Below are 27,716 nucleotides of genomic sequence, written 5' to 3'. Positions count from 1 at the left end.
CCCATATTCTTGTACTAATAACTTCTCATATATACACAATTACCGAACTTTCAGTATTCAATGACATTCTGCGAAATTCACGCTCCAAACACACGCATACACCTCATTATAAATGCAGTGATTCTACGTGAACAATCATAAACGATTGGCGCGAAAAGGCGAACCTTATTTTCTGCCCTCGGCTCCCGTGAATTCTTCCCTTTCCCCTTCTATAGACGGTGGAAAAACGCACTGGAAACGCGCTGCACAACTGAGTGCAGTGTATTCCGGCCTTTCGTGAATTATTTCTTGTAACGCATTTCACGAGAACAAGTTTCCTTCGTGACATTTTCCGACACATGCTGTCACCATGATGGCACTGTTCGCGCTGTCTCAGAAAGTCGCCGCAGCAACCTCTCCCTTTTGATGTCGCCTTCGCTTTGAGCAAAAAAATAAAGCCTCGACATCGCGGTTGTACAACGTTCCATCCTCGAGTTATACCTCGTATCAAGAGGGAGGCCGTCACCGCCGCACTTCCGGCCGCGTTTTCAGCGAGGCAGGTGTAGTTGCCGACGTCGGAGGCAGAGATGGAGCGCAAGCTCAACGACGGCACGCTGTCGCTGAGCATCTTGACGTTCCTGTCTTCGGTGTCCATCAGGCTGCGTCCGTGGTCGACCAACGGATCGTGAATGGCCGGTCGCCGCCGATCACGGCGCACACGACGGTGGTCTGGTCGCCGATGCTGAGGCCCTCTTTGAATTGAAACTTTTGCAGGAGTGGTGCCTCTGCGCGAGAAAAGGTAGCGTGGAGTGCGCGACGCGAGTGTTGTGGAAACATGTAAGGATAAGGGAGCGAAAGGTTGTACTTTCACGCCACAATTCGCGCTCACGAAGTGCGGTGTGAAAGGGACAGAACCTCCTTTCATGTGTTCACGTTGGTCATGATTTTGCAAACATGAAACCTAAACAGGGTTGCTCGTGCATTAGACGCATCGCTTGCAAAAAAAAACATCGGTCGAGAACTCTCGGTTGCAATGAATTGGAGCGTTCTGCGTCGATGCCAGTAACATGCAGATTGTGAAAATGGATCATTGAAGTGTATGCGTTGGGTTTGTATCTGGTTAGGTGACGTATTCACCACTGTGAAGAATGTTATGAAAAAGAAGGCATCACAAACTAGTGTCCTGTGATTTCGAACGGGATCGCATAATGGCTGAAGTGTTTCACTCACCAGTGGCTCGGACAGGACATAGGACGGACAAGCCAAACAACAATGCGTGTAGGAACATCACGGTGCTGGTGCCCCGTAAATGGATCCACCTCTCTTTAAGAACGAGACGGAGAGTGCGTCCGCTGACAACGCAGCGACTGGATTCGCGTCGGGAATGAGTGACGTCACGAATTGGTGCCGCATTCAGTCCGTTTCATGAACACCTAGCGGCGCATGGCGAGAGAGGACAGAAATAGCGAAAGGAAAAGGGAAACGTATTGTTGATTATGAAAGAAAAAGGTGATTTCCACGTAGTCACCGTATAGTTTGTTTCGAAGCATCTTTTAGCCAGCCGCACAGGCTAAGTATTGACGAGAAAGCAATTAGTAGTGTTGAATACGCAATTTATTTAACAAGATCAACATCATGAAACTCTGGAAAGATGCATGCACATAAGCAGATGAAAGATCTCTGCATCTGAACTCAACAGCAAACATAGTGCCACTTCTATCGTAAGTAAGGATGCTTGAGGTTATTAGCGCAGAGGCACTTGTCTTCGGCTTTCATGTATTCGTGTGCGCTAAAATACGCTCCTTTTTCAGTAGTGCATATATGACTTTAAGAATGTGCGCCCAACGCACTGAGTTCTGTTGAACGTGTTGACACTCTTTGGCACCGCGGAATACTGATTACACTCCTACCTGTAACGAGCAGCTCTGCTGACACGTGATCCTTCCCAGCGCTGTTGGAGACTTCGCAGGTGTAGTTTCCGATATCTCCAGCGGTTACTTCAAGGATCGTGAGAGAGGTCAGGCTCTCGGACAGAGTGCGCACTTGGATGTTTTGGTTGGGGTGCACCAGGAGGCTGTCCTTGTACCAGACGAACTCGAAAGGCTCCTCTCCTTCCAAGACTGTGCAGTGGAAGACTACTTTCATGTTCAGCGAAGGCTCCTTGGGGAAATAAAACGGCTGCAGCTTCGGAGCTTTTCCTGGCAGGAGAAAAAAAAATGATGAGGCGCGAAGAACAAACAGGAAAAGAACGGACCATGTTAAAGCAGTGTTTAAGTACTGCCCTCTTGTGCATGCAGAGATTTTGTGCGTGTCAATCTACGTGACAGTTCTGCAGTCTTCGTCGAGAGGAATTCCTCCTGCTAAGTTGGAGCGAATAGTAGCGAAAAGTAAACAAAAAAGATAAACTCACCCGCGGCTGCAGCCGATTGGAGAACGATGGCCCAGCAAGTTGCCGCCAGAACTGTTGACGAAGGGCTCATCGTGGGGCCTGTCGGCATAGCTTCCTGTCGGACGCAAGACTTCGAATCCAGCACTGCCGGATGAGCGCCTCAGACTAGACGTCGCAGTCAGGCAGGAGGAGGGACTGTACAGCAGAGGCGCTATTCTGGAAGACGTCCTCAATGCTGGACAACTAGCGCCACGTATGGGTCAACGACCGAAACGTTCATGTCTCTAATTTCTGCATTGCTTTGGCGCTAGATATTCAAAAAGAGGACCGTGACGGCGGCACTTAATGGAATATTGCAGCAGAACGTTGCACTTCTGCATTAATAATAACTTTATCCGCATTTCGTTCTCTACTTGCACTGTTAACACAATGAAGTGCGGTATTATTGCTGCTGTAATCTGAAGACACGGCATTGGACGAGGGTGGGGTGATATAAATGGTGTGGCGTTGCGAAGTGACGCGCGTAGAAGCACGTTACTGGCGGCGTACAAACGTTTCTTGAGAGCGCGTTTAGAGGATGCATAGTTACATGTCTGTCTATAGCCGCGTTTACAGGAGTGCGACAGAATGCGTCTTGAGTCGACTTTTCGTGAGGGAGAGAGAGCAGGTTTTATGAAGGAAGGGCGTGGCTCGCCCTCTACTCTCTTCCTCGACGTTTGTGCACTTTCCCTCAATAAGAGGACTAGAGTCGACTTCTGTCGTATTCATGTAAACGCGACTGACTACGATAGCATCTGATCCTGCTGCAATATCGTTGCCATCTCGCGTTCACACGTTGTTCTCCTGCTGTCTCGCTGTCCGATGTCCAGGACCAGTCTCTCACCGTCGGCCAGCAGGGGTGCCGTGAAGCTGTCCTCCCCGGCGCTGTTCGACACGACGCACGTGTAGTTCCCAATGTCGGCGGCCGTCACTTCGGGGATCGTCAGCGACGCCATGTTCTCCGTGAGTTTGGCACTTTTGACCCTTTGGCCCGCAAATGTGAGTGGCTGGCCGTTCTTGAACCACGTGAAGGACATCGGTTCGTCGCCTTCTACGGCCACGCAGGACACAACGACCTTCTTGCCCACCTGTGGGTTCTTGGGAAAGTTGAAAGCCTGAATCTTAGGGGCATCTGGAAGGCGTAATCAAAACTGGAGATTATTCAACTCTTTCCAGAGATCGTTTGCTAAGATACACCAGATGACATTTTGTGGAGTAAACTGTGCCTAGTAGACGAACTTTACGTAGACAGTAAATGCGCATAGATATATAATATATACTGCTTGGCACAGCCGCTTCCGTTAAGTTTGCATGCGCTGTAGCTTGCATGCCTTCTTTGGAGTGTGTTTTAAATGCCCAACACAAATGATTTTACAAGGTCAGCATGATGCTGTATGCTGCTTACCTATTCCGTCGCAAATAGTGATGGAGAAAGCGGCGGAAATACTTGCTGCAAAAAGAAGCCACGCCATCCTTGCAATTGCCGTACTAGCAAAAGCGCGTATTTGCGAACCAGAAATCCAGTGCAGTTTTCACGTCTGTCTTCTCCTGAAGGCGTCCTTCGGCAGAGTGCAGGAGTGCAGTAGCGCCGCAGCTAAACTGGATAGTGAAAATATAAACTCAACGAAGATTCGCGCCCATGGGTAACTAGCGCCGCTTCTTGGCGCTGCTTCGAACCACGACTTCGCAAATGGCGCTCTGGAAACACGAACACAGTTGAAGATGGGACTTTGTATATAAGGCGCCGTATCTCAACTTGGACTCAAGTGTGACCGAGGTAAGGTAGTGGTTCTTGTCAAGACAGTTCATGAATCTTGCTGATGACTCAGCATGCAAGAAACGAACGCGAGCCATCTTATGCGGGTTTGTACTTTTTAACGCGCCGTTTGGAACTTCACGCATCGAACGACCTTCTCTGATACTGAAAATCATTGAGCTGAGGAACCGGGTTGAAGCGTGTTGTATCTGAATAGCCTGTCGAGGTTATAACAAGGGTACAGATGCCGAAATTGTAACGCCTCCTGACCTGTAACGAGGAGCTCGGCGCTGAAGCTGTCTGTTCCGGCGGCGTTGGACGCGCGGCAGGTGTAGTTCCCAATGTCCTCGGCTCGTATCTTGGTTATGGTCAGCGTCGAGATGGTGTCGGCCAGCAGTTTGGTAACTACGCGCTTGTTGGCAGCCAGAGGAAGCCCATCCTTAAACCACGAGAACTCGACTGGTTGGCTTCCCCGAATGGCAATGCAAGAGACCACGAGGGTTTCCAGGAGCGGGTTCTCCTTGGGGAAGTAGAAGGGCTGGAGTCTCGGGGCATCTAGGTTTCCGAAGGGTAGGTAGTCGTCAAAGGAGAAAGGTAAAATTGGTAAATGAGCAAAGTACTCTTCAAAGGAATCCTTACGACGCAAAATTGAACGGTTCGATTTTTTTTTTACCTTGAGCCGTGACCGCACGAAGAAATAGGATTATAGCAAGCAGCCAAAGGCTTGAGAGCAGCGTGGCTGCGGACCGCATCGTCGGAAGTATTGCGGTGGTCTGTGAGTGCGCAACGCTAGGGAAGAACCAATGAAAGCAAAGAGGAAGGCGCACTCGACACGTTAACGGACAACTAGCGCCACATGGAGCACGGAACAAGAAACACGTGGCAGAGCCAGGTTTCCGCATAGCCCCATATCGGGATGTTACTTGTGCACGCCATAACCTACGAAGTACAGTACATGTGTCGTATACTTGCACATTCTCATATATGAAGACACCGTTTATGAATAAAAATTATCGTAAACCTAATTGCATAGAATACCTAGGTCATTCCTTGAAAGCGTAGATGCACGGACAAACCTCGCTGCGGGGTTTTTCATGCAACAGACAAAACTGACCCTGCACCAGGAGCGATGCGGTCGAACTGTCCGCCCCAGCTGCGTTGGAAACGTGGCACGTGTAGTTGCCATTGTCTTGAGCGGTCAGCTGTAGAATCGTCAGTGTCGAAATGTGGGAGCTGAGGGCGCTCGTGGAGTATCTCTTCGCGGCGGAGTGGTCGGTTGTGCCGTCTTTTGTCCACGTGAACTCCAAGGGCGCGTCCCCTTCGACGGCTACGCAGGACACTACGACCTTCTTGTTGAGCGTAGGGTTTCTCGGTATCATTAGCGGCTGTAGCTTTGGCGGTTCTGCAATTACGCACAGAAGAAATAAATGCTGGGGCCTCGGAACGACAAGTTCCAGAAGTAAGAGCATGCGCTGTATGCAAAGCGTTTCCAGAAACTAAAGAATTCAGAAGTGGTCTCACCGAGTAGCTTCGCTGATGCTTCAACGAAAATGTAGCCACACAGGAAAGCTTCAAGCAATGCCACAAACCTGTGCATGGCCGGACAGATAATTCTAGTGCTGCAAGCAGGTCTTTGCGCAACCCCTGGGAACGCTGTTAATGAAGGCTCACTCTGACGTTCCTGTACACTGTCCTGTTTAGAAGAGCTATAGTTACACAGCGAGGGCAGAGGTCTGGAGTGCACTGCGGGCTCCCTCAAAAGCGCATAAGCTCCAAAGGCGAGGTTTAGGGCGGAAATTGGCAGCGAGCTCAGCCTTTCTGCCATCGGACAACTGGCGCCGCACCGCGGGCGTATGGCGAAATAACCGGCGAAATCCGCGGTGGATGCTTCCAAGGAATATCAGAGCGCGCTTCTCAAATATTGAAGACATTAAGAAGTAGGCACTTTGAAGAAATACATTGGGAAAACTTAGAAATAGCTTCACAGCTCGCTTCATATATGTAACGGGTCCCGAGACCGGGTTACGTAAGCAAGTCCATCTCGGTTGTGACGATTTCCCTGCTGAGGATGTTTCCCGATTAAGCTGTGGCCTTGGGACAAAAGTGTTGGGCGTATCAACGGCAACAACCACAAGGTAAAAAGTGTCCAAACTTATATCGCCCTCTTCAGGGGTGAATAAGTGACAGCGATAGCAATGCGCCTCACTCCCCCTATCAACCCCTGAGAGGCCATCCTCCTCCCCTCCTCGTGGTCTACATTGAACAGGTCCACCTGAGTCATATGACCAGCTGGGGCACATTATCAAGATAGCACCTCCTTCCCCCCATGTTCACCCAGAGAAGCGCAGTCATTGGTGAGCAGATGAAAGCGCACTTCCGATTTTACACTCTACGGTGGAACCGGCTACCGAGAATTCCCTGTACATCTCTCCCTGTAATAGATCGCGGGGAAGCATAGCTGTAGTACGGAGCTCTGACCAGCGACGACCAGTTCGGCCGTGTAGCTGTCGCTGCCGGCGACGTTCGTAGCCCGGCACGTGTAGTTGGCGACGTCTCCGGCGTCCACGGCAGGTATCGTCAGCGCCGAAACGGACTCCGTCAGCATCTTGGGCGTCGCCTTATGGCCCGGCTGGAGAGGGAGGCCGTTCTTGAGCCACGCGAATTCCAGAGGCTGGGAGCCGCGGCTGGCGATGCAGGTGACGGCCGCGGCGTCTCCGAGCTGTTGCTCTTTCGGGAAAGTGAACGGCAGCAGCTTCGGAACCTCTGTGGACAAGGAGAACGCAGCTACGTGATCTGTGAAAAAATCTTCCACGTCACTCTTGTGGGCCCTTCGTGAGACAGGAGGAAATTGCTGCGTACCTTTCACAGCGTTGACGTCCGCCGTCGCCAGTGCCGCGAGCATGAATAAGAGAAACATCGCGCTAGGGGAAGACCAGCTGCACAGACATACGCGAGACCGAGGTGCGCTCAGCAGTGCAGAATTGGTACATGGCGCGAATTTATTCGCTCCGGCCCTTTTTATACGAAGCAGTCGTGGCGGAACAAGTGGCGCCACATATGAGATGCCGCCTGAAGCACACGTGCGGAGGCTGTTGAAGCACACGATTGCATTGGAGTCCAGCTTTCAGGATCATGTCGCGGCGGTTTCGGTCCAGAAACTCGCTTTCTGTTTGTTTCATCTAGAGAGGAATTTACTTTAATGCTCCGAAGAGACGCTTTAATCTTGACGCGAAGTTTGCGTCGAGTATCATGTGCAGTGCCTCAAATATGAAGCGTCATATCCGCGTTTATTATTATTTTTTTGCGACAACACCAGCAGAAACACACGCATATATAAGGAAGAGCAATTCAAGCGACATATAATACAATGAAAAAGCAACAGACTATAAACAGCATTATTGCGAATAAGCTCAAAACGGGTAGTACAAATCGCACGCCGTACCGGTTACAAGGAGCTGAGATGTCGCGCTGTCGGAGCCCACCGCGTTCGTGACGACGCAGCTGTAATTTCCGATATCTTGGGCGCCTGCCTTGGAAATGGTCAGCGAGGACACGGTTTCCGACATTTGCTTCACTTGCACTCTTGAACTGGTCTCTAGCCTCGCGCCGTCTCTGACCCAAGCAAACTCGAATGGCTCGCTGCCCTCGACCACGACGCAGTGTACAACGACTTTCTTCGGCATCGGCTTACTCGTGGGAAAGTGGAATGGCTGCACCTTTGGTGGTTCCACTGGAAAAGGGCACGGATATCTCATTCAGTGACAACTTTCGTTATCCGATTACAAAAATAACACCCCCTCACCTGCGCATCGAATCCTTCCGAGTGAGCCGGCGAGTGCGAGGAGAACGAATACAGGTGCCATGGAGAGGTGAGCGAGTGCTGCGGGGCGTCTCTGTCAGACTCAGTCGCCTACCTATGTTGTATGCGCTGTGCGCGCGGTCTGGTGGAAAGTGCACGTTCAAGGCGGGAATGACAGCCGAAGATCCTAAAACTACCTCCAACGGACAAGTAGCGCCACGCATTGGGAAAAAGTGCAACCTCGCTGATCGGAAGATGAGTTCAATGCCAAGCAATCCGAGGAGTATGAGAGACAGCCATTGCGAGATAAACACGGACCAAAATATGTTTTGTAGTCCGGAAGTAAACAAACAAGCGAAATCCACAATAGTCACATATAATCTAGCTTACAGATGAATTGAAAATCTTAGATCCCGGCCTAGGTGGTCGAATTTCGATGGAGGCGAAATTCTAGAAGGCCGTGTACTGTGCGATGACAGTGCATGGTAAAGAACCCCAGTTGGTTGAAATTTCCGGAGTCCTTCACTACGGCGTCCCTCATAGCTTGAGTCGCAATGGGACGTTAAAACACCATAAATGAAAGGAAGTGAGTTGAGAATGTAATTTTGCCAAACAGTACGTAGGCTATGCGTCGCTTGAGAACCTACGTAGAATAGTATCGAAGGTTATCTAGGGAATCACTCGGCACCTAACGCTGCTGCAGTGTAGAGCTGCAAGCGCTAGTTTTGTGGGCTCAAGCGTTCCCATTAACACGCACCTTCAACGACGAGGGCGCTCGTGAATTCGTCAGTTCCAGCGGCGTTGGAAATGCGGCAGGTGTAATTGCCAATGTCCGCTGCAGATAGTTTCCGAACCGTCAGGGTGGATATCTTGCCAGCGATCTCCTCGACGTCGACGTTGGAAGCACTATCGGCTCGGACGCCATTCTTCAGCCACGTGAAGTGCAAGGGTTGGTGTCCTCGTACAGCAGCGCATGTCACCAAAATGTCCTTGCCCAGCTGTTCGTCATTGGCAAATGAAAACGGCTGAATCTTGGGAGCCTCTGGAAGGGACAATCAGTGGTAAGACGCGAATTGTATGGCTTGCGGTTTTCGCATGCAGTTTTAGTAAAGACTTTCTGTGGTAGCTTTCAAAGAAACGGCCTAGCCAGGCCATTCGAGAAAAGACGGAGTGGCTTACCGATTGTTGAAACCGTAGATGTCATCACCAAAATACTGCCAAGTACCACGGCTAGAGAGTGACTGGCGCGCATATCGAGAAAAAATGGTTGGCCGAACGGGGCAAGGCGGGCGTAAACACTCGTGTGCTTGGTGCACGATCTCGTAGTCAAATGGATCTGATCCTCAAGCCAGCGGCGCTCGACCTGCGCAGACTGGACAGATAGAAAAGAACAGCTGCTCTGCCACGGACACGTTGCGCCCCATGGTGGAGGTTAGCGAAGACAAACTGCGAAGGATGCTGTGGAAGTGTTGGGGGTCCAGAAAGCATGCGAAAAAAAAAATTAAGAGGATGCGTGACGTTACTTGAGTTGGGAACGAAGACAAGGTCGGCCCCAGACGGGACAAATTCATGTGACCCACACCTGGTCAGGTCATGTGCAAGAATGCATATAATGGCAAGATTACCGCGAACAGTTAACGCATTCTTGAGTACAGGCCACGCGACCACGTCTTGGACCAGATATGACAGCGTACAAAATTTTCACCATAGTCACTTCTCAAACACTAATTATATGGCCCACATCTTGGCCCACCTGCATAGCAATCATCACCCCCCCCCCCCCTTTTTTTTTGTCTTTCGTGCGACTGACGTTTGCTAGACGCGCATTCCCTTTTCGTGAGGCAGCGTCAATCAGATACAATGCATCAACATCTGGTTTTTCATAGTCGACTCAGTTGACGACGAATGCATCTGAAATTTACGTGCGACTGACCGGTGACGAAAAGCTCCGCAGTGTAGCTGTCCCGTCCGGCAGCATTGGAAACCGTGCAGGTGTAGTTGGCCACGTCTTCCGCGCTTACGTCGGGGATTGTCAGCGCCGACACGGATTCAGTGAGCATCTTCGAAGTCGCCTTGCTACCGGACTTGAGCGCAACGCCGTTCTTCAGCCACGAGAACTCCAGCGGCTGGGTGCCCCTACTGGCGATGCATGTGACCATCAGCGCCTCTCCCAGAGGATGCTCTCTGGGAAACACAAAAGGCTGCAGTCTGGGCGCATCTGTAATGACGCACGATGTCGGGAAAATTTTCATAAACTGCGGGAAATATTTCTAAAATCGATGGCGTATAGCGAGTACAAGACGTCTGTCCCACCTTGACCGCAGCTTATCCCGTGGATGAGAAGCGCTAATGCAGAGACGACAAGCATGCTGTTTTCGCAGGTTTTCGAGAACGGGCTCTACGCAGTTCAGCTCCCCTGCCCGGAAACAACTGACGACGTACTCCTGCGGATTTTTGGTCGCCGATTTCACGGCTTCGTTCCACATTGATGATGCCGGAACCCGTGGCGCCACACTGCGGCATTGAAGGGAACTAATTCTGCCGTCTCTTCACTTTTCGCTCAAAAATTGCCAGGAATTCGGGAGAAGCGCTGCTAGTTCTCTTGGCTGCCAGCACGTGGCGCATGGCTTTGAGCAGTAAAAAAAAAAACAGAGCGTTGACATCACACGTGAGGTCACAACGGCAGGTAATGACCGAGTGGCTGCAGATAATGCATGATTGATCTCTTGGCTTAGCGCCACAGTCGGGACACTGCCTTGATTCCTGGTAATGAGGCAAAGAGGAGGTGCTGCAGCTGGGGAAACGATGTTCTGAAGTCAGAATTCAGATACTGTGAGCACATTTTGCGAGGTGACCCAAAACTGTACCATTTGCTAATCAGAGCTGGCTGGTGACATTTCGTGGTATAGACTTCTCACCTCTCCAGGGAACTGTGACTACCTACGTCTTGTCATCTGGCCTGCAGATTAATTTCCAGGTTTTTGCAGTCGCGAATAAGCAGCTCACCCTTGACGAGCAGCTGCGACGTAGTACTGTCCGACCCAGCAACGTTGCTGACGGTGCACGTGTAGTTGCCGATGTCCTCTGCTCCCACGTCCGTGATCGCCAACGACGACAGCGTTCCAGAGAGCTGCGTCGTGTGCAGCCTGCGGCTGTTTTCCACGCGAACGCCATCTTTCATCCAGGCGAAACTTAGGGGCTCGGTTCCCTCCAGAACGGCGCAGTGAACGATTACCTTTCTGGGCATAATTTCGGTGGCGGGAAAGTTGAAAGGGTGCAGCTTGGGCGGTTCGACTGAAACGAAGCGCGCTGTTTTTAGTCTCTCGCCACCAGCACTTGCTCTTGCAGCCGCGGTGTGGCGCCGTGGAATTGCGGCACCCCTCTCACCTGACTGCACCTGGACTTCGTGGAAGCATACCGCAAGGAGAAAGATGACAGCGCTGGTGAAACTGTGGTGAGCCATTTTCTACTCCACAATGCGACCAAGCGCTCTAAGTCCACGATGCGCTGTTCTGACCTTCCCGATCGAATCTGAAGCAGGCACGTCTTTTACCATGCTGCGACGATAGGATCGCTGTGCGCTATGGACAACTAGCGCCACATAGCGGGCATAGTATGAAGGAGCAAGACCGTCCCCCTGTGTTGGTGGGAATCAGGTGTTGCAGAGTGCTCTCTTCGAATACTGGTGCGGCAGGCTATAAAAATGAATGTAGGATGAAAGTGGCAATACAAACTGCTACCGTGCTGAGTAACCCCGCATGCAGTAAATCTCCGCCTGTTGTAAACGGAAGCGCCTCTCCTGAGTAGGGGCGTGAACTTCTGGCGAGGCACCATGTATGCCCGCGGCTTTGTGTGGAATTTTTAGTTTCTTCGGTTATATATTCTTTTTCTCATTGTTGTATATTGTTTCAGTCTACGCGAATGCGTTCACGGATTACGAGGCGATACACAAATATGCCAGCAAACTATTCCGACCACCCCACTATACTGAGTTTTGCTGCTTCCAAAAGTCTACTACCACCTTTTTGTTTCCTTTGCTGCATGCCTTCCCCCATTTGGTCAAGCAAAACGCACAAAGAAAGCTTACGCACAGCGGTTTCCCTGCTTTTCTTATATTACAGTGGACAAAACCCATTGGATACATGGCGACGAGTGCAATCTGTATGCACACACAGTTAACAAGCAAGGATGATGCATGTGAACCACAAATGAAACCGCGCCGTATTGCGTGGGCTTAGGCCACCGTTTTAAAAGTTTCAAACGCTATTGATGTCGGCTCAAGAAATACGCATGAACATGTACCGATGTCCCGATGATTAAATTTTTCGACACACACAAAGCAATAAAGGCTAGTTAGCTTACTTTTGCGAAACGTGAGTGACGTAAGTGACATTGCAGAGTTCTTGCTTTGTGTTGGCGTGTCAATGAACCTAGCTTCCAGTGTTCCGGAATCAGGTTGGAACAGTGAAGTCTTGAATTAACCCCGTTTGTACGGAAAGTTCTAGAACTGCGAATATTTTGCTTGCGTCAGTCCGGTTTCCAGTAAAGTGAACTACTGCATTTTATTACACGATCGAAATAACGGGAAAGCTCCAGGTTAGCTGTGAACGTTGCCTTGAACTGCGAGGTTGCAAAGCAACCATTCTCTCTCTCTCTCTCTCTCTTTAGACAGATTCGCGTACTCAAACGGTTCAGATCAATTTGTGATCGAGGATTTGTTTATGCTGTCGAGCTTTTGGTGCCTTGATATGTTGTAATGAATATAGGGGAGACCAAAACAACGTGTATTGCAAATCTTACGACGAATATTAACCACTGCTTTAACAACGATTAGTGCGCTGCAGAAAGCAAGGTTTCAGCCTCACTCATCAAACTAGCACATCTGAACTCAAACCAGATCGCGCTGGAACACCTTTGAAATTTGGTCGCGCTGTCAGTGGATTCCTTTTTTACTTTTTTGTGCGAAAAATAAGAGACAAGGAAATCTATAGCCCGAGGCCGACCTACCGGTTACGAGAAGGCTTGCGGTGAAGCTGTCGCTTCCGTCGTCGTTTAGGACCCGACAGGTGTAGTTCCCAATATCTGCTGCTGATACTTCGTGAATGACGAGCGTTGACATCTTCTCAAGTGGGCTCTTTAGCGTGAACTTCGACCCACTGGCGATTTGTTGTCCATCGATCATCCACGCGAACGTCAGTGGTAATGCGCCCTCTGTTGCGAAGCATGTTACGGTCACGTCTTTCCCAATCGGGTGGTTCTTTGGAAAGAAAAACGGCTGTATCTTCGGTGGCTCTGCAAAGTGACCATGGAAATGAAATGCTGCTAGAGACTGCTTCCTCAATAGATCACAATTGTTTTTGACGCAGAACAGATTTACGATGTTGCATACTTGCGAGGATTCATAAAACGAATAGAGTGTGACAGAAGGTTCTGCGGTCGTCGCTGCCACTTACCGATGGCAAGGTTCAGATTCACGACAGTGGAAGCTACAACAACGAGCAGGAACGTAGAGCTTGGTTTCATTATGCAGACTCGGGAACCGGCCGGCATCCAGCCAGAAGGGCTTCGCTTTTTGAAGAGCAGAACGCAGCAGCACTCTGAGTGCCACCTAATGAATGTTGTGCCGTACAGCCGCGTAGCCGAGAACTTCTTGCTCGCCCGTGGAAAGCTAGCGCCACGTAGCGGATATGTTTGAAACTACGTCGAGCGTTTTCGACCGGGGAAACGCCGCTGCTGGTTGCTGCAGCCGCTGTTCTTTGTACTTCCCCATCTTGGTACTTGCTGCAGCGTGCTAGTTATTGCTAGCCTGGTCAAAAACACATGGTCAACATCAGGCCAGGTGACAAATAAACCAGCACATTTTTTCAGACAGCGTTGTCCAGCGTGATTGCACCGGTAATCCCTTTGCATGGGCGAATGTTGAACTGCCTTGCAGAGTATGTGCTTCAAAAGCAAACATGTAAACTCATGCCGTATGCTCGCAGTAGATGCAAAAAAAAACTATGTTGTTGATAAAAGAGCCGAACGCCACGACAACGCCAACGAGAAAGTTCCCGCGTTATAAGCAGGTCACCAAGCCCCTCAGTTGGGACCAGGAGGGAAATTTCAGCCGTGTCTGCTGACGTCAGGGCAAGTATATCGGCTTAAGAGTATGATGGTGATGATCTCAGGCTTAATGGCACATATCTTTCATCTTTTTCGTCTTCTTTCTTGGCCGGAAGAGAGTAACCGCTTTCCTCCTGCCCCCGAACATTATGAGGGCGAGCACCTAAAGGCCGACATGAGCAAGACCTGTCTGATGCACAAGAGCACACATGCATATTCCTGGAACACACACTCTCTTGCCCGCCTAATACCTTCCGCATTCACCACCAGGTGGCCATGAGTGTTTTTAGTTTTGACATAGTACGCATTGCCAACGCCTGCGGGACATCTTTAACACTGAGAAAAACTCATATTGCTGTAAGTTTTTTCACGTCTTGACTTGGGGCCGACGGGCACTGACCTGTGAGCACCAGTGCCGCCGTGAAGCTGTCCCTGCCGAAACTGTTCGTGGCCTCGCAGGTGTAGTTGCCGATGTCTTCGGAAGACACCTCCGGAATGGTCAGCATGCTCACGGTGTCGCCGACCATCCTCTGCCTGACCTTGGCTCCCGAGCGGAGCTTTTGACCGTCCTTGAGCCAGGCGAAACCCACGGGCTCCGTTCCGATGTGGGCGTTGCAGGAAATCACCATCTTTGAGTTCGGCCGAGGGTCCTTCGGAAAGGCGAATGGCTGGATCTGGGGAGCCTCTGAAAACAGCGCGGTGTGAGAAGCGCTTGAACGTGGCGATGAGCTGGCGGCGTAAAGAGGTCTCGAAGAGCCCAGACTTGACTGCTTGGAATTTGTTGTTTAAAAGCAGCCTTACCTCCTGTTCTGCAAGAAGACGGAGCAGCGATGAGGACAATCACTTGGAGCAAGCTCGTCAGTGAAGCGTGCATGACGCTGGTCTCAGCTGAGTCAGTAACGAGATGAGGTGCAAATACGGGAGACCGTCCGCAGTCTGCTGAACTGAACGCAGTGATTTGACTTTGGAGGATACAAGCAGTGCTACAACAGAAGGCTCACACGGCAGTGGACAACTAGCGCCACACCGTGGCAAGAGAAAGAACGACATTGAGAAGAGGAACAGCCACATAATTCAAGAGCAAGAAATGGACGTTGGGCATTAGCGTGCAGCGCGTTTACACGGTCTTGAATGTGTGTTGTACAGTATGGTCCACTGTTAAAGGGAACATGCGGTCGCATGTCGTTGGCTTTCCGCGAGGCGCTGCTGCGGAATGCCGGGAAGAATGCCGCGCTGATTATGGACCGGAGTTTTTTTCGGCATTCTGTCCCCTTGCATGGATCTCATTTTTCACACCCACAACGCATCGATTACCTCTTCTCGCTGCTGAATTGGCCTTTTTCCATTCTGTGGTCGCGTTTCGTGCGAAATAAGCAACATTTTCTCCGGACCAGATTAGCCACGTGTGAGTGCCTTGGTTCACACGTTGAGTGGCATATGAACCAAGGCACTCACACCTGGCTAATCTAGTCCGGAGAAAATGTTGCTCATTCTGCACGAAACGCGACCACAGACTGGAAGAAGCCAACTCAGCAGCGAGAAGAAGTAATCGATGCGTTGTGGTTGTGAAAACAGATCCATGCAAGGGGACAGAATGCCGAAAAAAAACTTCGGCTAATCAGCGCGGCATTCTTTCCGGATTTTCGCAGCAGCGCCTCGCGGAAAGCCAACGACACGCGACCACATGTTCCCTTTAACAGTGGACCATACTGTATATATCCTTCTGTCGTGCACGGTGTACCAACTAGCGTGAAGCTAAGCGATGAAAAAATGGTGCACATTGCCGGAGCTATATAATGGCATGATAGCAAGCAGGAGCGCTCTTGATTACCTGCTGATTGAGACAATTATTTAAAGGTTTCAAACAATATCTAAAGCTCTCACTATAAGCAAAATATCCAGTAAAGTTGGGGAAGTGCAGGAAGAACCAAAAATTGCTCACTTCTCGTTGCAGTTAGTTTTTTGTGAAGCTGCTTACTTAGTAACAACTGTGAGAAATCCTAAATGTTCACGATGGTGCGTGTTAGAACACAAGGTGTCTGGCCGCATTTCCGTATCGACCTTTCACATGGCGCGACGAAGTTCATGCAACAGCACTCGCTGTCAGAGTGCCAAACGGACGAAGTCTGGTTCCGCTGTGATGTATCGCTCCCTCCGTTCATGGCATCGAAAGAATAGAGCTATTATCCCGGATATGTGATCCTTTTAATAGACTTCCTCTCGGTGAAGCTTTATAATTTATTTTCTTGTAGCATATCTTCTGAGGTTAAAAAGGTAATTAACGGACCTTGACTAATTATTATCATTAATATGAAGCAAAACATGTACATGTAAGGTGTATGCGAACGTCAGCAACGCTGTTTTATTTTCCTGCCCACAGCTTCACTCATTCCTTTTCAACCCATCACACATATTATCTAGTAGACCCGGTGTATCCGAATATGTGGCAGCCGTTTTCTAACGATAATTTGTCTTAGTACTACTTCCTTCATCTTTCTGGTAACCTCTAGCTTATTCGTGTCTAGGAGGTTACCCACGCACCGGCATTGCAACTCAGGTTTTAACATCGAACCTGCAGGAAATGCTACTTATTAAGGTGTACTTATCAAACACTAATCTATTCACAAAGTTCACTGCGCCATCAACGAATGGTAGCCCGGTTTTAACGAAACAATCCCCGTCAAGAAATCATGCGAAGCTTCGTGCGTACCATAGTGCGTACCATAGTGCGTGCCACAGTGCGTACCACAGTGCGTACCTTCTGCCATGAGCGTGGCCGTAGCTGCGTCCCTGCCAACGTCGTTGTCCGCGCTGCACGTGTAGTTACCCACGTCTTCGGCCAGCACTTTTTCGATGGTCATTGTGACGACGCTCCCCGTCAGGGAAGTGGTGTATTTGTTCTTGGTGTTCGCGACGGGCCTGCCCTCGTGACTCCAGCGAATGTCAAAGGGCGGAGTGCCTCGTGTCACGGCGCAGGTGAGCAAGATCTTCTCTCCCAACGCAATGTTCTTCGCGAACGATATGGGCATGATCACATGTGGCGCTGAGGAAAGAAGGAGTTGATGCGAAAAGTATACGGGCAGGTTTGAAACAAAGGGCCGAGCTAGAGAAGATTAGAACGCAACTTACATTTGTTGCCTTGGGCGCTCATCAAGCACAGCCCGAAAGTAGTGAAGGTGTAGAGTCGGCAGCAGCGCAGCAGCTGACTTTTGCTTGCCATTGCAAGGCCTTTACTTTGAGACTGTCTGCGTCCTCCCGAACGCCTCCGCTGCTGCCTCCGTAACCTCAAAAATGACTATGAGTGCTGTCGCCGCAAACTGCCGTTTTGTTCATCACGCTTGTTGTGCCCCATAGCGGACAGGTAGCGCCACACAACGAGAGATGCAAGAACTTCCACAGTCGTTGAACCGTACGGCGGTTTTTACAATTAACTTGGTGCGCTCGTGAATCGTTGCGTGGAGGTAGTGACAACAGATGGCAGTAGATCTCTGCGTGGACTACCATTTGGCGATACCTTCAATTATGGGCTATCTTGCTTTTAGTTTCACAAAAGTCAGAGAGCCTGCCTATACAAGCTTATTGTTGTGTGACAGACACCGGAGGTAATGGCTTCTGGTTAGCTGTAACCAACTAGGCCCAGTTGTCGCACATATAGCTATAACGCTTGCCAGCCGAGCGATTGTCTTCATCAGTGGTTTCAGCTTGTGCTGTATTTAGGATCGGCTCGGTGCACGGCTTGATATTGGCATAAGAAAAGGATAATTCTCTTCTGCATACGAAGGTACGCACACTGCGGCCGTGTTCTTACCCTCAACAAGCAGAGCAGCCGTGTGACTGGCGCTCCCGGCGGCGTTCGACACCGTGCACGTGTAGTTGCCGACGTCCTTTGCAGCGATGGCTTCGATTGTCAGAGCGGCCACGTTTTCTGCCAGAACCTTCACGTGCTTCCTGGAGTCGCTGTTGATCGCAGTGCCGCCGTGCGTCCAGACGAAATGGAAGGGACCCGCGCCGCTCCCGACAACACACGTGACCGTGGTCTTCTGTCCCAACACGGCATTCTTCACGAACGAAAACGGCATGATTACTGGCAGTCCTAGAGGAAAGCATATCACGGTAAGAGGAGTTGAAATGGCGGGAAACAGCGATTGTGATCGGTAGTTGCGGGTGTCTTACCGAGATCGGCGCTGCACGAAGCAAAAAACCATGCTGCGAAAATCACCGAGAGACTTAGTTGGTGAGCCATGTCAAAACGAGTGCGGTACGGAAAGAGACGACTGCGTGAATCCTGCCAGGCTGGTCTTGTGGCACGACTACGGTTGATGACGTCAGATAGGCGGGACGGGACTTCCAGGTGGACAACTAGCGCCACATCGGGGACAGTGCGAGAAACGCGGTTTGAAAGTGGAACCTCGCCATCCGTTTTGTTTTGTTCACGTGATGTACCTCCGCTTCCACGATTGTTGCCTGTGGTACAGCGTACGGAGGGCGCAAGAGCGACGGGAAAGATCATGTTCACGATACAAACGGAAGTGGAGAGGCTTTCCTTGTGCAGGAAACTAGGGCCGCGCGCTGGGACTGAACACAGTATAACTGGACGCGGACAGGTGGCGACCATTGTGATAGTGATCAATTATAATAGATAGCCGCGGAGGAAAAATAACTGCTTCATCAGTTATAAGGTGAGCCCATGTGAATTATAGAGATTTCAGTTCATCATGCTGCCGTAACATAAAAACCAGAACTGCGCAGAAAGCATAAAGGAAGGCGATAAACCGACGAATGATGAAAGACAATCCTACGAGCCATTCTGGTTTTGTCCTGGAGTATACTGCCTTCCTTCAGGGCATCGGAGGAACAGAGTTACCCCTTTTGAAAGTACAGGCCGCTTAATATCAAGGGAACGAAGTCTGAGCATTGAATGATTGATTACTCCATAACTTCGGTAAGCATACTCTTTCCTTTTTTTCTGACTAGCTTCCCCTTGCCGCATGGCATCCAAAAATCATTTTGAACTTTAGTAGAGAAATAACCCAGAAACGCAACTTTCTGTGCAAGCTTTTTGTTGCAACTTCCCTTTCACATTTGAGAGACCTATCACCCCCTCCTCCCTTTCCCCCAATAGACGTTCTTCAGATCCCGCTTCTAAACTAACCTTTTCGCATATCTCCAGCGGTTTAAAATGTATTTCCTAACCTTGACTAATTAATACATTAGCATGAAGGAAAGGATCGGTTAGACGCATGCAAAAACCAACTCTGTTTCATTTTCTCTCGAACAGCTTCGGTTAGACGCATGCAAAAGCCAACTCTGTTTCATTTTCTCTCCAACAGCTTCAAACAGTGCATTTCATCCATTAGCTCATGTTAGCTGGTATACCGGCGTAATCAAAAATGATCCATCTTGTCGCATTCCATTTTTAAAAACAGTAGTTGCCTCATATTTCTAGTATCTTCTAGCTTATCGGTGTCTAAAAGGCTGTTCACACATTGACAGTGAGGCTCAGATCTGAACATTGAGCTTGCAGCAGATGCCGCGCATTAACAGATTACTCTTGGTAAGAACTACTCTATTCACTGAGTGCTCTACGCCAGGAAAGGATGACATGCGACTAACGAAAAAACATCCATGAAGAATTTGTAGAGGTCCACAATGCGCACCTTCTACCATGAGCGTGGCCGTAGCTGCGTCCCTGCCAACGTCGTTGTCCGCGGTGCACGTGTAGTTACCTACGTCTTCGGCCGTCACTTCTTCGATGGTCATCGTAGCGATGCTCCCGGTCACGGAAGCCGTGTACTTGTTCTTGGTGTTCGCGACGGGTCTGCCCTCGTGACTCCAGCGAATGTCGAAGGGCGGAGTGCCTCGTGTCACGGCGCAGGTGAGCAGGATCTTCTCACCCAACGCAATGTTCTTCGCAAACGATATGGGCATGATCACAGGGGGCGCTGAGGAAAGAAGGAGTTGATGCGAAAAGTGTACGGGCAGTTTGGAAAGAAAGGGCTGGATTACTGAGGATCAGACCGCAACTTACATTTGTTTCCTTGGGCACCCATCAAGCTCAGCACGCAAATCGTGAAGACGGGGAGTCGACCAAAACACAGCTTACTTTTGCTCGTCATGGCAAGAACGCGTCCACTGATGCCTCCCTGGCCACAAAGCGACTGCGAGTGCTGTCGGCGAAAACTGTCGTTTCGTTCATCACACATGTTCGACCTCATAGCGGACATGTAGCGCCTCACAACGGGACATACACGAACTTCCACCGTCGTTTAACCGTGTGGCGGTTTTTACAATCACCTTGGTCCGCTCGTGGATCTCTGCATGACGGTACTGATAATAGGGGGCAGTAGATCACTGCGTGTACAACCGTTTGGCGACATTTTCAATTATGGGCTTTTTAAATTTTCGTTTCACAAAAGTCAGAGAGCTTTGTGTACGAGTCTATCGTTGTGTTACGGATCATTCCAGGGGAGGATGGTACACGGCTGCAGTCGTTCACGAGGGAAGTGAACGGTCTCACTTTTAAGGCACTTAGCACAACCCACGCGGAGGAGGTAGCAATCGCCCTAGCCGCCTCCCACGCTGAATCTAAATTCATCATATCTGACTCGCGAGGGGCTTGCCAGAATTATGAACTGAGCTGGATAACGCCAACAGCGCAACGAATATTTCGGAGAGCAGCTCGGGGTCAGGACCCCACGATCCGATTTCTCATTTGGACTCCAGGCCACCAAGGCCTACCAGGGAATGAGGCCGCCAACTCGGTCGCCCGCGCACTCACTAACCGGGCCCCCGACATAGACCCTACCGATCTGGACCAGGACTCCTATCCTCTGTTAACTTTCAAAGATATCTCCGCTTATTACCGGGCATCGCACCGTCAGTACCCGGCTCCTCTCAGGGGGCTAGGGAAAGCGGACGAGAGAATACTGCTTAGACTTTTTACTAACACTCTACTGTGCCCGGCAGTGCTCAAACATTTCGACACTTCTTTCTCTGGCCTCTGCTCTTTCTGTGGGGAGGTGGCTGACACGTTCCACATGGTCTGGGCATGCCAACACAATCCTTCTCTTCCGCCCCTAACCCCTTCCCCTACCCGAGAGGACTGGGAGGAGGCCCTGCTCAGCTGCCTGGACCTACCGGCCCAACAAGCCCTAGTTCAGCGAGCTCGAGTGGCGACCCAGATCAATGGGGTCCCTGAATAAGGGACTCCGCCTAGTACTGTAAGGGGAGCGGCCCACTAGGGATTGCTCCGCACGCAACCTCTCTGCAATATTCAAATAAATGCTTTCACCACCACCACCACCGAAGGTAAGCTACAACGCTTGCCAGCCGAGCGATTGTCTTCATCAGTGGTTTCAGCTTGTGCTGTATTTAGGATCGGCTCGGCGCACGGCCTTATATGGGCATAAGAAAAGGATAACTCTCTTCTGCAAACGAAGTTACGCACACTGCGGCCGTGTTCTTACCCTCAACAAGCAGAGCAGCCGTGTGACTGGCGCTCCCGGCGGCGTTCGACACCGTGCACGTGTAGTTGCCGACGTCCTTTGCAGTGATGGCTTCGATTGTCAGAGCGGCCACGTTTTCCGAGAAAACCTTCACGTGCTTCCTGGAGTCGCTGTTGATCGCAGTGCCCCCGTGCGTCCAGACGAAATGGAAGGGAGCAACGCCGCTCCCGACGACACACGTGACCGTGGTCTTCTGTCCCAACACGGGATTCCTCACGAACGAAAAGGGAACGATTACTGGCAGTCCTAGAGGAAAGCATGTCACGGTAAGAGGAGTCGAAATGACGGGAAACAGCGATTGTGATCGGTGGTTGCGGGTGTCTTACCAGGATCGGCGCTGTAGCACGAAGCAAAAAACCATGCTGCGAAAATCACCGAGAGACTTAGTTGGTGAGCCATGTCAAAACGAGTGCGGTACAAAAGACTACTGCGCGAATCGTTGCAGGCTGGGTTGTGGCACGACGGCAGTTGATGACGTCAGGTGAGTGGCATGAGAGTTCCATGTGGACAACTAGCCCCACACCGAGGAGACTGCGAGAGACGCGATTTGAAAATTGGAACCTCGCGACCCGTTTTGATTTCTTCGGTGATGTACGCCTAATTCCACCATCTATTTCTGCTCGGGGCACTTACTAACGTTTGTTATTTGCATGGAGCTCACATGAACAGGAATGTAATACTCCAGGAGCAACAAAAAAATGCATGGTTTGGGCGCGATAACTGGCGTCGCCTTCTGATTCCTGAAGATGAGCGCAGCAAGGCCTTCTGAGGAGCAGATTAAGCGTTCCAGTGTGGTCAGGTGTGTTATACGCAACTACAGACGGAAAACTTATTACGGTACCGGTTAGAGCAAGCTAAAATATAGAGAGGCCGTTCACTTTGCTGTCGTAGCGTTACACACGGACAGCCTGAAAATATAAGACTGAAAATTTTCGGAAACTCATCAAAAATAAGTTTGTGGCTGTTGCAGCAGGGCGCAACATGTGATTTCGTGCCTAAAGGTTGCCTTCTATGACGGAATGGTCCAGTTCCCCTGTTCTGTACCGCTGCCGTAAGTAATCCAAGGAGCTAGTTGATGCTACGCACCATCGATGACCAGGGCAGTGGTGAACTCGTCTGTCCCAGCGGCGTTGCTCACTCGGCACGTGTAGTTTCCGATGTCTGCGGCGGAGAGTTTCCGGACGGTCAGGGTGGATATCTTCCCGGCGATTTCCTCGACCTCGACGTTGGAGCTGCTGTCGGCTCGGACGCCGTTCTTGAGCCACGCGAATTGCAAGGGCTGACGCCCTCGCACCGCGAAGCATGACACCGCGACGTCTTTGCCCAACTGCTCGTCGTTCGGAAAAGAGAACGGCTGAATTTTGGGCGCGTCTGCAACGAACAAGTTCTAGGTGAGGAAAGACTTGCATCAATATGTGCTTTCAGCTAAAGCAAGGAAAGATATGCACAAGAAAAGAGAGAAGTCACAGTTTTGCTTACCGACGGCTGAAGACGCATATATCACAAGAAGCCTCCCTAACACAGAGGCTATATATACCAATACGTAGCCCTCGGCGGGCATGCTGAATGTTCAGCTTGGAAAGTTGCAAACTGCCGATGGTAACGTGTCGGTGGAGATCTGACACTCCTTCTGTGCAAGAGGTACGAGGGCGAAGGTGGACCTCGTCTCCACTGGAATCGCGTTTTTGGCCATGTGCAGACAAGCAGCGCCACACGGTGGAGATCAGCGAAGACAGAGGTAGCGATGGAAGAGGATCTCAGAGGCTCGATGGAGACGTGAGCAGTTATAGGAAAACGATCAGGAAGACGAATGCAAACGCCTAATGTTCGTAGTCACGGAGTCGACGAACTTGTTATCTGGTGGTCTTTACCGTATTTTTTAGCCATTAATCCCGAAATGCTTTATGTTACGAGTACGGGAGAACACCACAGGGATTATCATTGCGTGAAACGATTGCGATTATTAAATTCGGGAGAGTCTTAGAGTTCAATAGGAGAGGTCGTGGCCCTGAGGTCGTGACCCTGAGTGGGCGTAGTTTGGCTAATGATGGTGATGGTGAAATAAAAACTCCATTCGTTTCACACTGGTAATACTAATTTGCGTCCTGTGGCGTCTGCAGTGCGCAGGCGCACAGTGTATTTCGTTGCAACACCCCATTCCTGTGAACGAATAGGTCACTACGACCCGTGCACATTAGGTACCGTCTTTTTTTTTTTTCACTCGGCGTATCAGATCATTCGTGACGCCGTGGTGAAAGGTCTGCGATCAAAACTGGAAAGTTGCCGTGCACCTGCTTCCTTTATAGCCTAGCCAAACCTAGCTTAACCTGTGCAGCCGAAGTAATACAGTCAATCTGCCTCTCCCTTCTTTAAAACAGCCTCCTTCTCCAGATTCCGTCTGTATTATGGTTAGTGGCGGAAGTTCGGCACTTGTTTCCATACCTGGCATGCCATCAACGAATTACGCGAAATCATTCTCCCTCCTCCCAACCCCCTTGTACACACACACACCCACGAGAACACTGTTAGAAGGAACTAATAAACCTCGAGCGCATGCAACACTAACCAGTTACAACTAGTTCCGCCGTGTAGGTGTCGCTGCCGGCGGCGTTTCGTGCTTGGCAGGTGTAGTTTCCAACGTCCTCCGCGCTGACGCTAGGGATGGTCAATGCCGACACGGATTCGGTGAACATCTTTGGCGATGCTTTGTGTCCCGCCTTGAGAGGGACGCCGTCCTTGGTCCACGAGAACTGAAGTGGCTGAACGCCTCGGCTGGCCACGCACGTGACCAGCAGTGTCTCCCCCAGCACGCTTTCCTTGGGGAATACGAAAGGCTGCAGTTTGGGAGCATCTGCAATAACGCCGACGACGGGAGTTGTGACGGTTTCCGTGACGGAAGGCGTGAAACGCGTAGCTTGTGAAAGAACACGAAGGCGACGCGCTCACCGTGGTGGCAGCTGATTGGCCCCGCGAGCAACAAGAGTTCGAAGATGAGCGACAGCATCGTTCTAAGACGTCAGTACTACGAAGAGTGCGCTGGGACAGTTCCGCGCCGGGAAGGCGGCGAGAATTCGCCAGATGTGCGTTGCTTCGTTCCATTCCAGCCTTAGGCCCAGTTTGTAACTGGTGGCGCCACACTGTAGCTGTCGGGGCAACTACTGTGGCGGTCGAATACGAAAGCGGCACAACACAGAGAATGGAAAAGGGTTTCTTGTTTTTCTTCCTTAGGACGGCACAGTCGGCCTTTGGAAGTATCCAGCTCTTTCACATATCTTGTAATGAGGCCGTTGTAGTATGGTCCTTGGCACAAAACTTGGCGCAATTGACGAACAGAGCGTAGCTGGCGAATTTTTGCTCCGATAAGGTGATCCCCAGGCGGTCCACATTATTGCCGGAGCCCTCCACTACGGAAGCTCTTTCTTCCTCGTGCAATCCCTCCTTTATTCATTCCCTTACGGTTCTGGTGTCCGCCGAGATGAGAGACAGATACTGCGCCGTTTCCTTTCTCTAAAAAAAAAACAATTATCAATTTAAGGCGATGGAAGTGTCGCGCTATTTATGATAAGCAGTGACAGAAGAATTTATATAGAAGTGCTTAGCCGAACAGGCTCCGATGTTTGGCTGGTTAGTGTATTCTTTATATAGCGAGAAGAGAGCATTCATAACTGGATACCAGGAAGCCTTAACCGAACTACAATTGCGAGCTTCTGCTTTAGTGCATTGTGGGCAAGACCGCAGGCAGCGCAAAATGCTCTGCGGCTTGCTAAAACGCGATTTGTTTTCCTAGCTTCATAATAAAGGTGTATACTGGGAAGACGGTCATCTTACTTAACAATGATATCGGAAGATGGCGAGGCTGCGGTAACAAGCTACAACGACGATCTGGTCGGACAACGGACGAGCTGCGGCGGCACTAGAGCGCTCCGGGCGTTCGGAAATTACGTTGTTCCTTGCGGCGGACGTGCGCCTGGTAGGCTGACGTGAGATTGGCGGCATAAGCCGAAAACCAAGCGTGGCTTGTACGAGAGTTCGGTGCGCGTGCTCCGCAAGCTGTGTTGCTTCTGTTGAAGCTGGAATAGGCGTACTTCCCTGCGGAGCATTCAAGCGTTGTGACACAATACCCTTCTCGCAACGACTCATCGCTTTCCAGTGGCGGGCTGCTAGCGGATAGCGCGAAGCAGTAAAAGGAGCGTTCCTTCAAGCTCACCCTAGACAACAAGCAGGGAAGTAGCGCTGTCCGATCCGGCCGCGTTGCTGACGGTGCACGTGTAGTTCCCTATGTCCGCGGCTCCCACCTCCGTGATCGTCAACGAGGACACTGTCTCGGAGAGTTGCTTGACGTGGAGCCTTCGACCGCTGGCGACCTGGTGGCCGTCCTTGGTCCAGAAGAAGCTGAGCGGTTCACTACCCTCCAGAACCGCGCAGTGGACGATCACTTTCTTCGGCATGACATTGTTCGCGGGGAAAGTAAAAGGCTGCACCTTGGGTGGCTCGACTGGAAAGGGAGCGAAGTGCTGTTACAGTGCGCCACTTCGTCAGAGAATGACGTGGCTCCATGGCTGCGACCTCACCTGCTTCTCCGCGGTGGATGACGCCGGTGGACACGATTATGATGAGCGCTAAAACGCCATTCAAGCAACAGTCTGCCATGAGCATACCTAGGCGAGACCGGGCTCTCGGTCTATGATGGTGTCGCGGAAATGCTGCGCTGTGAAGAGCTTTCTTGTGCGCCTCTCTTAAAAAGGGGACAGACTAGTGCTGATCCATGTAGCGGCGGGTTGTGGACAACTGGCGCCACTTAGCGGGAAAAGTACGAACGAAGCGCAGCCTTTCGCGCTGTATCTGACTGCTTCTTTTCACATCGACCGTTTAGTATGCACGCACCACACTAGATGGCTGTACTGCCGCTACAGTGTTGCGAAAAAAAAAAGCGACTGTGGCGACCTCTCGTGTTTTCTACCACTTGAAATGCCGGGATGCACAAGAAAACGACGAGAGTACGGTGGCCATGATTACCAGTCTCTAGGAGAGCGCGGCAACAGCCCCCCCCACATAGGTGATTGTTTGATTGGATAATGCCATTATTTGGCCCATATTTACGGTCTCTTGGGTGTACCTATCACAGTGAACTGGGGAAAAAGAAAAGTGACATGGTTCCGTAATTATTCATGCACGATGTGTGGAAATTTTTATCAGGGACGCGTGACATGGCTTCCAGCAGAGGGCAGGTATATCTACACGTCTGTTGTCATGGTTTCACTTCTCAAAGAAGGATCGAACAAATGGAATCGGTAGTTAGCCCAACATAGGCGTTGGAATTCAGGTGACGAGACAGCTGAATCCTGAAGGGGTCATGCATCACATATGTCAAACGCACGTACCCGTTACGATGAGGTTTGCGGTGAATCGGTCGCTACCGGCGTCGTTGGAGGCCACACATGTGTAGTTCCCAATATCCGCTGCCGAGACTTCGCGAATGGTGAGTGTGGACATCTTGTCAAGTGGATGCTTGACGTCAAACTTTGGCGGACTCACAAGCTCTTCGAAGTCCTTCAGCCACACATACGACAGTGGCGGTTGTCCTTCGGTCGCAAAGCAAGACACCGTGACGTCCTTCCCAATGGGGTGGTCCTTTGGGAAGAAGAACGGCTGTATCTTGGGAAGTTCTGCAACGTTGTAATGGTCAGATTGAGGAAATACCCGACGAGGAGTCTTGTTCGAACAAATGGCGTGCGACCCTTGTGAAACGTTCCGCATGACCATTCCTCAGTCCGCGTGTGTTTTGCGAGGTTTATATGGAATTCCACGCGGATGTTCAAAACACATCGCACATACACAGGAAGCTTTCTGAAAACATGCGGATTTCGCTATGTGTTTGATATCCCGCAGACTGCGTAATCAGATAATTCCATGCACGCGGTCGAGGCGGAATGTTTCAATAGGGCGATAATGGAAAGTGTTTCGATGCGGTAAGCCAGCCAACCAAATTAGTGTTGGAGGACCGACACTCACCTACGGCAAAAATGTTTAGCGTCGTCATGTGCAGTACTGCGAGGCGGAGGAGCACACTTCTGGCCTGGACCATCGTGGAGCTGCTGCGCCAGACTCAGAGCTGTGGTATCCGGAAACCGCTCGGGCACAAAG

General features: G+C 50.7%; 1 protein-coding gene across 40 annotated transcripts in view; it reads right to left on the bottom strand.

Moving 5' to 3' along the window:
* Window positions 1-27,716, bottom strand: part of LOC144106770 (cell adhesion molecule Dscam1-like) — a 102,365-nt gene that overhangs the window by 32,233 nt on the left and 42,416 nt on the right. For 2 of the 40 annotated variants that reach the window (XM_077639696.1, XM_077639706.1), the window contains exons 1-2: window positions 5,685-5,921; window positions 5,278-5,565 (exon numbers count right to left, since the gene is read on the bottom strand). The exons of 19 other annotated variants lie outside the window; for them this stretch is intronic. In XM_077639696.1, coding sequence (XP_077495822.1) covers window positions 5,278-5,565; window positions 5,685-5,760 — 364 coding nt within the window. In that variant the 5' untranslated portion in view covers window positions 5,761-5,921. Of the gene's footprint in view, window positions 1-480; window positions 975-1,889; window positions 2,178-2,389; window positions 2,543-3,251; window positions 3,540-3,812; window positions 3,997-4,433; window positions 4,719-4,836; window positions 4,933-5,277; window positions 5,566-5,684; window positions 5,922-6,641; window positions 7,128-7,605; window positions 7,894-7,965; window positions 8,083-9,895; window positions 10,181-10,275; window positions 10,395-10,968; window positions 11,252-12,969; window positions 13,249-14,467; window positions 14,753-14,868; window positions 14,992-16,825; window positions 17,111-17,196; window positions 17,361-17,875; window positions 18,161-18,240; window positions 18,360-19,724; window positions 20,010-20,095; window positions 20,133-22,658; window positions 22,944-23,051; window positions 23,207-24,138; window positions 24,424-24,518; window positions 24,608-27,716 lie in introns of those variants that run through there. 19 more of the 40 variants (XM_077639693.1, XM_077639680.1, XM_077639677.1 and 16 more) reach the window with 19 other exon arrangements.

Source organism: Amblyomma americanum, chromosome 10, assembly GCF_052857255.1.
Source record: "Amblyomma americanum isolate KBUSLIRL-KWMA chromosome 10, ASM5285725v1, whole genome shotgun sequence".
NCBI classification, from domain to species: Eukaryota; Metazoa; Arthropoda; class Arachnida; order Ixodida; family Ixodidae; genus Amblyomma; species Amblyomma americanum.
Note: the sequence above shows the minus strand (reverse complement) of the source record. Positions and strands in the feature narration are given on the sequence as shown.